Here is a 13,015-nt window from a genome sequence, read left to right as displayed (position 1 = left end):
CTGCGGGGGGGGGGGGGGGGGGGGGGGGGGGGGGGGTGGCTTGGCTTCTTGAGCATTCAGCTTCAAAAGTGCACTCGGGGGGTGGCGTGTGGCTAGTGGGGCCCGGGGGTGGCACGGCCGGGGACCGTGCGGGGAGCAGGAAACTTTCACACCGGAGTTTCCACTGCCTTCTGAGCAGCTCCGACCTAGCACGAGAGACAGGCAGAGTTTTCACCTTCAGGGATTTTTCTCATTACTCATTAATAGAGAGATATGTATCTCGCTTTTTTTTTTTTTTCTTTTTTTTTTTTTTTTCTTTTTCCTTTTTGCGTGGGCAACTCCTGGTTTTTGTTCAAGCCGAATATTTTGGGAGGAGTGATGGCTGGTGGGGGGCTCGACGCTCCCCTGGCTGCCCGGGTGTGCTCCCGGAGCACTCCCTGGGAAGGTGATCCCGAGCCGCTTCGGCAGAGGTCACTTGTGTGTGTGTGCGTGTGCGTGTGTCCCTGGTGTTTGTGTCTAGCATATGCATGTGGTTTTGCTGACTGCACTTGCAGGCTTGTAAATTTTCACCATGGGAAATTACCAACAAAGCCCAATCTGTCTCCTGGCTGCTTTGCACTTTCCGAGGGCGGCTGTACTTGAGCGAGCTGCAGAACGAGAGAGAAAGCGAGAGGGAGAGAGAGAGAGAAAGGGGGAGCTGGGAGGGGGGAGGGGGGAGAGGAAGGGTGGGTGGGTGGGTGGAGGGGGAGAGAGGTAAATAGCCTTAAATCGGAAGGGAGCTGCTTCTCTGTGGTCTTCCACAAGAGCTGCCTGGGCTCTGCTGGCTCAGTAATAACTGAGTGACCTTTTCTTTTGCTGTATTATGTCTGGCTGGTAAGGGATTGCATTTTGCAGCTGATAAAGCCCTGACTTCATTCAACTCGGCTCCTCACACGCTGCTTTAGGTAAGTTGTCTTCAGCCAGGACGGAGACAGACAGCCTTGGACTGCAAGATACTAAAAGGAGGACACCTGTAGCTCGGATGCGGTCAACACAATTACTTGGCGGATCCTTGAGGACCTCATTATTTTAAACTTAAAGAATAGCGATCTCCCTCCCCATCTCTCCCACCCCCTCTTTATTTTTTTTTCCCCAAACAATGCTTCTTTTTGACCTTTTCCAAGGAGAAGAGCTACAAAGCAGCCACTGTGCTTATTGAACTGCCTCCCCTGTATCGCTTAATTGAGAAGGTAAGTGAGGCAACTGTGTACATAAGCTTTGGGTCATTTGTGTATGTGTGCCTGCATCACTCTCTCTCTCTCCGTCTCTCCTCTCTCTCTCTCCCTCTCTGAGTCATTCGCCGGGGCTGCAATACACACACACACACATCTCTGCGCTGCAACTTTCACTCGAGCTGCAGCTCTGCTGAGACTGTTTTGTTTAAATCATGTGAGGCTTCATTATTTTTATGATGAGACATGAAATACATGCAAGCAGGGGATGCTGAGCGAAACCCCTCCGACTGTACGTCTCGAGAAATAGCAGTCAAAGTTAACAATGAATTGCAGCCCCACCGCTACCCCCCTCCGCGTTATTATTGTTATTATTATTCTTGCTTCTTCCAGAGCTTCTCGAAACATGCTCTCAATTATCAAGGGAGCCGGTTAATTTCCCTCTCCCCGGCTTTAATCCACAAGCCTCCCCGTACAGCAGTTTAATTTGCAACTGCTTCGGTGCAGGGTTAACCCTTTGGGCAGAGCGGGGGCGGGGAGCCCGGGGGGCGGCAGGGACGCGCTCCGGCTGCGGGCTCCGGGCTCCCGCGTCCTCCCTCTCCCGGAGCCGAGGGAAGGGCAGCCAGCCTGGCGCTGGGCAGCGGTACTTCTGTCTGCGAGCATTTCTCTTTTCTCCTCTTATTATTTTTTTTTTTCCTCCTCTCCCCCCCCGCTTCTCCCATCCTAGCGAGCGCGATACGGTATGCTAACGCCGCATGTGACAGTTTAATCAAACCCATTTGTTACAACAAAGCTAAGAGACCGCTGGGATTATAGGCTTACGGCAGAGTTAGGGGAGCATGTGGCTTTGTCGCTCGCCACCGCTCGGGGTGTGCCGTCCCCCCCATCCATCCTCACCCACATCCTCCTCATCCTCACCGCCGGCCCCGCCGCCCCCCGCCCCCGCTGCGGCGCGCCGCGCTCCCGCTCACTTGACCCGAGCCGAGGAAGCACTTGCTACTTTTGCCGGGATTTGGCGCTTCAATGAGAAGGAGCTCTCCAGGCGCCCGTAAATCAACTCATGCAGAAAAAGGAGAAAAGTTTTGGTAAGGCGGCGGTGGCCGGCGCTGGCGCGCAGCGGAGCGCTCCCGGGGGGAGGCGGGGGGTTCCTCCTTCCTCTTCCATCCTCTTCCATCCTCGCCGCGCTGCCGAGGCCGGCTGCTGTGCCAGCGTGTGCTCTGAGAGACCCGAAACAGCCCTTCCTAGGACAGCTCTGTAGGACCGCTCTTTAAACCCATTCCTTTCGCTCGGTGCGACAAACATCGCGACGTGCTGTCCCCGACACCTCCCTCTCCCCATCCTTGCGATGCTCGGAAAGGAATTGGCATAAAAGGCTTGAGCGTCTAACTCCGGAAAAGGGATTCTTTGTTGTGGAGTATATGTTTCTTATTTATTTTTTATTTTATTTTATTTTGCATGTGAGCTGCATCAAAATTGAACTCAGTCTTGCAAATCTCTTGTTGGCCTTTGCCAAGCACTAGCACTTTGCTGCCATGGTAACTGTAATTAAACTGATAAGAGTGGAAAAATGTCAGTATCTCTGAGCCTTGCAGCTGCATTGGAGAAAAAGGGAATCAAATTGGTTCCCAGCACCACTGCTCTAAAAAAGGAGGGGGGAGAGAGTGGTGGGGAGGACTGGGGGAGAGAGATGGGGGGGACACGCCAGGGGTAGGAACATAGCTCAGCAGCTCCAGTCCCCGAGATCTGGGTACATCTATTTGCTGTGCTGTCCCTTAGGGGGCTACAGCCTGCAGGGATGCTCTGGGCCAGTGAACAGAGAGAAACAAGCTTTTAGGCCCAATCTAGCTTTCAAAAAGAGAAGGGGAAAGAAGAAGAGAAATCTTTTGTTTGGTGTCTCTTGGCAATCGACTAGCCATGTTGGCCAAATTCTTTTAATCTGTATCACTGCTCCCAGCTGTGGGACTGCATTCCCATTTTTATTTTTTGCCTAGCCTCTTCTCTTTTCCTTTTTTTTTTTTTTCCATCCCCTCCTTCCCAACCCATATCCTTCATTTAGAAAGAAAATACAAATCAAAAATAATAAAGAAAAAAACCACCAGATTCCTCTGTAGAAGGAGGGGCAGGAGGTGAAGTCTAGTTATATACCATGGAAAATTAACTCAAAAGTATACAGGAGAGGCTATATTCAGAGTGCTGAAATCCTTACTTTTATTTTTTAAAAAACCCCGAGTGTTATGGAGTTGCGGTTACTTTGTTGTGTTAACTACAGAAGCTGAGACTGTGCGGATGAATGGCACAGAACAAGAGAGCATAATGGAGGCAATCAACCGTTAGGCTGGTTCACAATGCAATCCAGGCAATTAAAAGCTCACCAGAGTTTAAATGAAATGGTTCCACTTATTTCTGTGCACCACACTGCACAGGCTATTATTTATGTCTCTTTTTTTAATTATGATTTCCCTTAAACTGTCAAATAACTCAGAATAGCAGGGTCTCGGAGGCAATAAGAATTTTCCACAGAACAATTTACATGCCAATCTAAAACTAGTTACGACTCCTGATGTGCTACATATGAGTTCTGAAATGTTTCTTAGCTTCTGAAACCTCAACTTTTTTTCTTTTTTTTTTCCGAGTCTGTGTGTGTTGCCCTGAATTACTGGAGCTCTGAATGCTTTTAGGATGAAGCTACAAAGTGGGAAAGCACCAGAAAAGTATTCTTTTTATCTTTTCCTGGCCCCCTAACTCTCCTGTTGACTGCATGTTGTCTGTCAGTTTGCTGTTAAAGACTGATGCACCCAATACTTCTTTTGCTCCAAACTGATTCTTCAATCTTTTTTTTCCCTAAGTAGAATCAAGTTTGCCCTTTTGTGCTGTTTGTGCTACTGCCTTTGGTGGAACTGTGTGCATGCTGAAAAAGGGGGGAAGAGTGGTCTTTAAAAGTTTGTAAGAGATCCAGTGCTTAACACAGCTCTTGCTCCCAAGGACTGCCTGTACCACAAGCAAGAACTGGGTTCTGAGTGTCTCTTGCCATGCTCAGCACCATCAGGGGCTAATCCCGCTTACAGATGCTTCTAAATCACAAACACAATATCGTTCATTACATCAAATCCTCATTCCCCTTGATTTTTGAGAAGGGTGATGATTTGAGTGAGATGGATTTTTGCTTCTCTGCCTTCCCCGGGAGCCTAATTTAGCTTTTCCCAGCAACCATTCCTCTTTATCCTGAAATCACAGTTACAAATCAGTTGACAGTGTTTCATCGCACCATAATAACAATAAACAGGGAGGGGAGTCACTTGCATTGAACTTATTTGGGGAGATTGAGAGAAATCTGAAAACCTGTGAGTCTGGTTTTAAAGTTCTCCCTTCAAAAATCCTGAAGGGGGTGAATGGTGATGAAGAAGTCTTATTCCTGCCTCAGCTCTGCAGTTTATGTGCAGCATCCTGGGGAGTGGGGCTGGAGGAAGGGAGGGAGCAGAGGGAAGGATAGAGGAAGCCCTTGAAAGCGTATTGGGGTGAAATAAAAAGGGTTTGTTTGACAGTGACAGACTAGGCACTGAAATTCCTCAGTTCTGAGAACAGATCTGCTCTGTGATGCAGAGCATGGGTAGAACTCTGCAGAACTGAAGGGAAAGCTGGGTTTGATTTTTCTTTCTTTCTTTTTTTTTTTTTTTCCCCTCCACAGCCTGGGTGTAGCACTTAGGGAATTGTATGATGTTTTGAAAGTGCTCCATAAGCCCTGCTTTCCTGGGGGAGGGGGAGAGGAAGGCAGCCAGGCAGCAGTGCTGTGCACTGCCACCTGATATTTCAGCAGTGAGCAGTTTGGATGGGTTTGTGGGTGCTGTCAGCCTCTGAAAAGGCCCTTCCCATGTCCTAGGGAATAAATGAGTGCTTTAACTGCAGCCTGTGAAAAGCTGGCTGACAGTGAGCTGCAAGGTATTCTTATAGCCAAATTAAGGGAGAGCTAAAAATACACAAGCGTGTATCTGAAAAGTGCAACTGCATCGGAGGGAGACCTTATGGGAATGTTAAAGGGGAGAGAGATGGTCTGTGGGGTGATGTGCACTAGGGTGGCTCATAGAAATACAGGGGGGAAAAAAGCAATAAAGTGTTCTCCTGTCAAAACTAAGGGATTTAAACAGGGCGTGTGAAGAAAAGGACATTTTCAAATTCGGGGGTCATGTCAAACACTTCTGGACTTTGTTTAGTGCCCTTCTACACTACCAAAAAAGCATAACTCCTTTCTTTTCTTACAATGAAGCAGTAGTTTGGGGAATTTGAAATAATAAGATAGAACCAGCTTCATTGCATGTAAAGTGAGATCAGATCTATCAGAGGAGAAAAGCATTCCTTCCCTCCAAAAGCCGCTGCAAATAGAATCCCTAATCTGAAGATGCTGCCAGTGGGGTGTCAGCACCACCTTCTCTCTCGGCCTCAGGAAAACAGACGTGCAGGGTGGCAAATGCTCCTTCCACGGGGTGTTTGCCCCTTTGCAGTTGTACCTATAAGAAGGTTTTGGGCTAACCAGTGTGAATGACAGGGCTCTGCCTACTTTCCTCATGTAGTAAGTAGCTCAAAAGCTGTGCAGGCTATGTGCAAGCTGCAGTTTTATTTGTAATACAATAACCTCATGTTTGCAGCATATACCTCGGGAATTATCAGGCTTGATTACTGCAATCTGCTCAGACATTCACTTGTTTGGCTGCGTTTCTGTGGCATCTTGTTCCCTTCAGACAGCTCAGGACAGTAGATCAGCCTGGATCAGGGACTGTCAGCCTCCACTCTCTAACCCGCTTCCTTATCAGGCGATGAAATTTTTACATTAAGATTTTTTTTCGTTAAAGCCTTTAACTGTGTTAGCTCCTAGTTTATTCTGGTTTCCCTCGAGCTAAAGATTAAAGTCCTAGAACAGCCCTTCATGCTTCTAAACTTTTTTTTTTCTTTTTTTAACTGAGTTACAAGAAGTTTATACAAATTGTGGCTGATTTTATGCATTTGTCCTCTACACGGCCAAAGAGAGGGTCTGGGGATAAGCCTGTCGTTGGCACCTAGTGGATATTTACACTCTACTGTGATAAGCAACATTACAGCTTAAGGCTTTTCGACCAAGTGATGTTATTAGAGTTTCAGCAGGAGTTCCTTTTAGAGTCTGGTGTAGGTTCCTTACCAAAAATCTCTGATATTTTCACTGCTTGGAGTTGTTTATTTGTAGCCATGTTACTTTGCTGTTTCATGGATGTACCCTGGATTCAGGGGAGTCAGCTGTCAATTGAAGATGCTGTAAAGGCTCAGCCTTTGTCTCATGGTGCTTTCTCAAGAGGAAACATGTGTGTGTTCATTCCCAGATCTGCCACAGACTGTGGAGCCCAGCGCAGGTCACTGGATCTCATCCTCCCCTTGGGAATGAGAGACAGATCTTAGGAGTGTCTACGTGGTGAGGAGCTATGAGCATCAACTGGGGCGTGATGGGAGGGACAGCACTGACAATTTTTATACTGGCTGATAGAAAAATGCAGGCCTTAACGCTTCTGTCATGGGATTCAGATGTTGTGCACTGCCAGGGTACTTTGGGGTGTCTGCTAGCAGAACTGCCTGCACACCCCTGAACAGCTCCTCCACCAGATAAATGTATCAGCCCAAGGTGTGTGATGGGCTGCATGGCAAAGAGAGGAGCGAGGCTGCTGTTGCAATGAGAATTGGTATTTCTAATTCACGAATCAGCTTTGCAGGTGGGACTTAGGAGTTCAGCTTGGGAAAGTCCCTTGACTGGCCATGCAGTCCCTGCGCTCCACGTAAATTCCGTGTGTTCTACACACACCTGTGGAGTTCCCCGGGATGCCTCAGCCTGCTGTTTTTTGCAGCCCTAACATCCATAAAGGCACGCTCTACCAGTGCTTCAAAGGTTACACTGGTTTTCCTGTTTTTCTTACGAGGGATGACAAAAAAAACAAACCAAACCAAACAACCCCAAACTCGTCTGTGTTCTAGCTCCCTAAGCCTGCCTGTCTGTGGTGGTGTGCTACAGCACCAGCCAAGGTCTGCTGATAGAAGCTGACACTGCCAATCTTTCTTAACTCCAGGTAGTAGAGCCTTCACGGTCAGGGGCCCTTGAATGTGCTCCTCTTTGCTATGAGACTCTATTTGACCTTTCCCAGTCTCTGGATGATAATAATAGGGTTCCAAACCCCAAATGCTGGAGTAGGATTTGCTTGTTGGCAACAGATTTCATTCCCCAGTCTTGACAAATTCTCGTTGCAATATTCAGACAGGCTCTAGAGAGTAGCATCTTTTTGAAGTTACATCACTGGCTTTAAAGCAGTGAGGTAACCCCCCTGCTGAACAACGTGTCAGCTCTTCCCTTCTCTCCCGTCCCTGTTTGATGTCCACCAAAATATCCACAGGGCTGTTATTTTGCTTATCCTAAGAGGTAACTGTGAGAGAATTAGTCAGAGTGCACTGGGGTGGCAGTTCATGCAGCTGAGCAGAGAGACCAGTCTGCGAGCACTTTGGGGCAGTGACCTCTCCCCATTTACTGTAAAGCTGAGGGCAATTGATTTTTGAATGGATCCCTGGAAGCTGGCTGTGTTGCTCTGAGTAACATCACTCAGCTGTGCTCCCCTTTTCGCCGGTTCTGTCCATTAAACAGTGTTTCAGGAGTTTGAATGGTTTTTTAAATGCTCTCAGCTATTACATCAAAAGGTGTATATATACTTAATGGACACTACTGTACTCCTTGTCCCGAAGTAGCTGTTGGCTAAAACTGGGATTGGAAAGCGGGGCAGCGTTTTTATTTTGTTTTTCTTGACAAACTAGAACCTCTCTGACCTCGTGGAGATTATTTTAAGTCAGATTTTTCAGGAGGTCCTTCCACTGCTGATTGTGACTGGCGTCGCTGCTACTGCAGTCTTTGGAAATCTTGGCTCTTCATTAATGTGTCTAAAAAGAACTAAAATATTAAAAAAAACAAAGCACCCTCTTGCGAGCATCAAAATTTCCATGTCAAATCTCTCAGAAACTCTTGCTCCGTGCCTCTAAAAGCTCCAATTTTTTTCTTCTTTAAAAAGTGAAGTTCTTTTATATTTTATAAAGGTAGTGCAAATAAATCCAAATATGTGGATAATATTTCAGTATGTTTGCCATATAGATATCCTGTTTATTTAAATTTTGCGTCCCTAAGTATTGGAGATGTGCTGTTTATTTAAATTTTGTGTTGCTAAATATTGGCTACTGTGGCTGAAATTGGGCGACTTTTCAACTGGATTGTTTTAATATTTCATGTTATTATTTTTAATCTTATTTCTTTTCAGCAAAGAGACCAGGTAAATGAGGCGTTAAAGGGAAGCTGTGGAACTTAGAGCAGTGGAAGTTTCTGCTCTCAAATTTATCTTAGCCTTGTTTTCAGCTTGCTGTGGACTGACTAGGTTATTTTATCCTACCTACACCATTGACTTTTAAATGAACTGGGTGTGGGGTGAGGAGGGGGAGCAGCGAAGTGGAGGAAGAAAAGGGCAAGAGCTTTTGTACTTGAGAGAATATCTATTTTCAGTCTTCTCTTGTCTTCCTGTATTTCAGGTATACAAATGCTCTCAGTCCAGCCAGACACCAAGCCGAAAGGTTGTGCTGGCTGCAACCGTAAGATTAAAGACCGATATCTTCTAAAGGCCCTGGACAAATATTGGCATGAGGACTGCTTGAAATGTGCCTGCTGTGACTGTCGCCTGGGGGAGGTGGGCTCTACCTTGTACACCAAAGCCAACCTTATCCTTTGTCGCAGAGACTATCTGAGGTAGGTCACGGCCTTCTTCCGTTCGCTGGCAAGCTCGGGAAACCTGTTCAGCCCTTCCTACAGAGCTGCTCTCACACAGGCAGGGCTGCAGGGCTGAGTATTTGAGGAAACAAATACTGAAATATGGAGATTGAATTGAGATCCGAGTCAAAAATCACACACGACCAGGTCGTGGAGGTGGCTGCCAGATTTATGATGCTGATGCTGGTGTGGAGGAGAGTAATTCTTCCCTGCTTCCCACTGTACCATGCTACTGGAGAAGTGGTGGTATCCTGTTCCCCCTCCTCCTCCTCCTCCTCCTCCTGGCAGCACGGTGGTGGTCAGGCCACGGTGGTGTCACAGCCTGAAATCAGCCCTGTGGTTTTTACCCAGCTTCAGGGCAGGGTTGGAACCCTGCAGGTGAGGAACGTTTCACCCGTCCTCACTTTTGTCCTCTTAGTTTGCCAAGGAATTTCGTTTGGGGCACTCAAGTTTTAGGAAGGTTGGCACTCAGCTGTTGGAATCCTGACCAGGACAGCCAACTGAATTCCCCATTTTTGAAAACCATGAGCCTGAAATCCAATCCACTCTGCTCCTGGTTTGAGTTGGCGGCCCGGGTGGGATGCTGGCTAACCTAGGGGTAGCAATTCAGCTCCTCCTTTTCTATCTTCTTGCTTGCTTGTGGACCTACATTGTCAAAAGCAGTTGAGGATTAACTCATAGCAAAGTACTGATGAGCAGCACCTGGATAGTTTATCTACACGCCGTGTGTCAACAGGGCTGCTTGGCAGGAATGGAGTTTAACTGGGAAGTTTAGTGTCCCTGGGCTCTCAATAGTAAATAGAGAGAAAAGGCTCCTCTGGGGTGATTCCGAGCACCTATTCCCTCCAGTAACACCTTTCCTCCAATCCCTGTGGAGGGGGTCTCATGAGACTAGCTGCTCCAGGCTAAGGTGAACTTCTGGGAATATTTCGCTTGCCCCTTTAGTGAAGCCTTTTCCTTTTAAAGGGACGTCGAAGTCGCTAATACATTGGGGAAAAATTAAAATTCTTTTTGAACGCGTTAACTTCCAAGTTCCACTCAAGTACAGGCTCCAAATAGGAGGTTCCCACACACTGATCAGTTCCCAAGTTTTACACCATGAGTAGGTAGGAACAGGAATCAGGGCTAAAGCTCTGACAATTATCAGCACTCTGGCTCTCCACGTAACCACCTCTAGAAAAAAACAAAAGTGGAACAAAAACCTTCACAAACGCTCTGTGCATTTGTTGAGCTGGGGCTGAAAGGCAGATCAGGTTCTTCAGATGGGCTTTGACTACTTAATGGTCAAAGTATTCTGCTCCCTATTAAAGCTCTGAACTGAACCCGAGATATGGGGCTGGGAATTTAGCACAGAGTCTGCATCTTAAACCTGTTGTGTTAAAGCTGCCCAAGTAGCAGGTAACAAAACCTCACTTTTAAAAGCTGATGGAACAGAAGGGAATTGTTGTACATGAACTTAGGTAGCTTGTGGTCTTTAGGTGAGTGTGTGCAGAGAAAAAGAAAAATATTTTGATGCGGGGAAGTAACATCCCAATTTTTAAAACCCATTTTAATAACCTTTATACAACAAATGCCTGCAGGAGCAAGAGAACTGCTATGGCTGTTTCATCTGAGCTCCAAATTTACTGGAGACTTTGAGCTTACTGAATCTCCCAAGTGCTAGTGCAGCAGATCTAATGTTTTGAAATCAAATGTTTAAAATCAAAACCAGAAATGATGTGGTAGCAAAGATATGAGCAAAGCATTTCCCCAGCACAGATGCATTCACACACGCTCTTGCTCTCTGGTCTTTGAGGGTTTAACAGGAGTAAATATTTTGCTAACAGATTGTTAAAACTCATGCTAAGTGATTCAGAGAAAGGAAATTTTTGTGTTGTTGTTGTTTGTCATGATCTCATTCAAATTGGTCTTTCGTTTATTTCTTCATGCATAGCACCTTTTACTTTTGCATGTGAAACCAGCATACATGAGAGATCCTATAACTGGTTTTAAGATGTTTCTGATTTTTGTCTCTGAATTTATTGAGTCTTAATGAAGCTATTTCATTGTGATTTTTTTTTTTTGGTGATACTTGTGAGTGCATAGATTTAAACTTGGTATTTACACTAAACTTCAAACTGATGCACTTAAGGTAATTGCAGATAGTCATTTGCCTCATTGCATCTTATCTACTTAGTTATGCAGTGAACCTATAAAAGTGATCTTTTTAGTGCTAATGTACAGACTAGTTAAATTTCCTCTAGCTTTGTAGTCAAATAAGCTTTCATATTTAGCAACCCACTTGATATGAATTTAAGGAACAAATTGCATTGTACTAATGATCACATTAGAGTTCGATTATGGTTTCAAACTATCTTGTTAGGTTTTTTTTTTTTTCCTTTTTAACCATAAAGGGAGACTTCGCTGCGTATAAAACTGTTCTGGCTTCCTATTAATTTATGTGGTGCCCTCTAGAGGATATGTGGCTTGAACGATACTATAAAGAGTAAAATTGCTTATTAACTTGTCTCTCAGTGTTCATTATGCCTTTCAATAAGACAGGCATTCTACAGATGCTACAAGCAATCATGTAGCCAGTTTGGGTGCTTTAGCATTCGTAAATGGTGTGATTGTGTCTTTGCCTGTTTGCAAAAATACTACCAGTATCTTTCATTTAGAGATGCCTGCCAAAAAAGCTACATCCTCCCTCAGCCCTGATGCATGCTCTCGTGCTGCAGCTGAGCCCTGAGGTCCCCACTTTGAGCTCCTTATAAACACTCTGCATCTTCAGAACTCCAAAACTTGCTTTGCTTTAGCCATCTCCTTTGGTAAAATTAGTCAATTATACTACATTAAACCCTTCTTCTCCAGATCAGGAGGGATTGAGGGAACGGAAGGAATCCTTAATGAAGTAAGGAGCTTGAAAGATGCTGCGGGTGTGAGAGGCTTTGCCCTGGAATCCGATCCATGTTCGGCACTCTGGCGGTTCCCGAGGTGTCGGGGCGGCCGCGGCAGGAGCGAGCTCCGTTCTGTTAACGAGGATGGGAACTGACTTGAGCAAAGAAAGGGCTCAGCGTTAGGAATTGCACGCTCCCCGAAAATGATATGCAGAGTATAATTCCCCTGCAGGCTTCTGTCTCCTGCTTATACACTCCTGGGTTAGAAAGTGAAGACTTAATTTGAGGAACTTAGGTTTACGCCAATATTTCAAGTCCATTTATAGGAAGTGAAATATGCAAGAACTTTTTTTTTTTTCTTCCCTTCTTTTCCTCCAGAGCTGTGACATCTTAATGCATCAGCCTATCCTGCTCCGTCCTCTCTTCTGACTGGCAGCGTGTCCATTTGCAAGCACAATATTCCCTTTGAAATCTGTCATTACTGCCATTAATGACCAGTCATTATGTTAACAGCCCTTGGGCTGTTAACATGTCAAACTGGTTGTTAACTGGAATGTTATTACTTATTTAAACCGCAGGTATGAGTTGTGTGAAATGTGCTTTGGTTGCACGTTCTGGGCTGCTTCTGCTCTAAACAATAGGGAAACAGCAGAGCGTTTGCCTTTGGGGTGCCAAGGGATTTGCTTTCTGTTCCATCTGCTCATTTGATTTCTGTGTATTTGTGAGGTTCTCCTACCCCTGGGCAGCCTCTTAATTTCAGGTCCAACTGTGTGCAACCCCTTCTCTTAGCCTTGCCTGCAAATGGGCAGCCCTGGATGTTTCCAGACGCACGGTAACGCCTGCTGCACATTTGAGATTAATACCTGGCCCCTAGAAGTGTGAAATAAAAGACCCACAATTACATGTAACTCAGTTGTATTAAATAATGAGCTTCCTTGGATGCAGCAGAAATATGAAAGTACAGCTGTGCTAAGCTAGTTGCAATGTAGGTCAATCACCCTTTTCACTTAGGTTTTTAACTACGCAAACCCCGCTGAGCGACCAATGACTACAAAGTGCTGTTTCATTCCTATTTAATTTTGGCAGCATTTTACTGAAGAGCAGGCATTCATGCAGCTAAATTATCTTTGCCATTTCTGGTT

The 13,015-nt window shown here is 45.7% G+C and overlaps 1 protein-coding gene across 4 annotated transcripts in view; it reads left to right on the top strand.

The window, feature by feature from the left end:
- Positions 1-715: 715 nt before the first annotated feature.
- The window catches only part of LMO3 (LIM domain only 3), a 60,320-nt gene continuing 48,020 nt past the window's right edge, over positions 716-13,015 (top strand). The window contains exons 1-4 of one of the 4 annotated variants that reach the window (XM_038154962.1): positions 716-923; positions 1,143-1,208; positions 6,536-6,624; positions 8,763-8,976. In XM_038154962.1, the coding sequence (XP_038010890.1) occupies positions 8,771-8,976 (206 nt within the window). In that variant the 5' untranslated portion in view covers positions 716-923; positions 1,143-1,208; positions 6,536-6,624; positions 8,763-8,770. Of the gene's footprint in view, positions 924-1,142; positions 1,209-1,566; positions 2,276-6,535; positions 6,625-8,762; positions 8,977-13,015 lie in introns of those variants that run through there. The other 3 variants (XM_038154961.1, XM_038154963.1, XM_038154960.1) reach the window with 3 other exon arrangements.

Source organism: Motacilla alba, chromosome 1A (assembly GCF_015832195.1).
Source record: "Motacilla alba alba isolate MOTALB_02 chromosome 1A, Motacilla_alba_V1.0_pri, whole genome shotgun sequence".
Taxonomy (NCBI): domain Eukaryota; kingdom Metazoa; phylum Chordata; class Aves; order Passeriformes; family Motacillidae; genus Motacilla; species Motacilla alba.
Note: the sequence above shows the minus strand (reverse complement) of the source record. Positions and strands in the feature narration are given on the sequence as shown.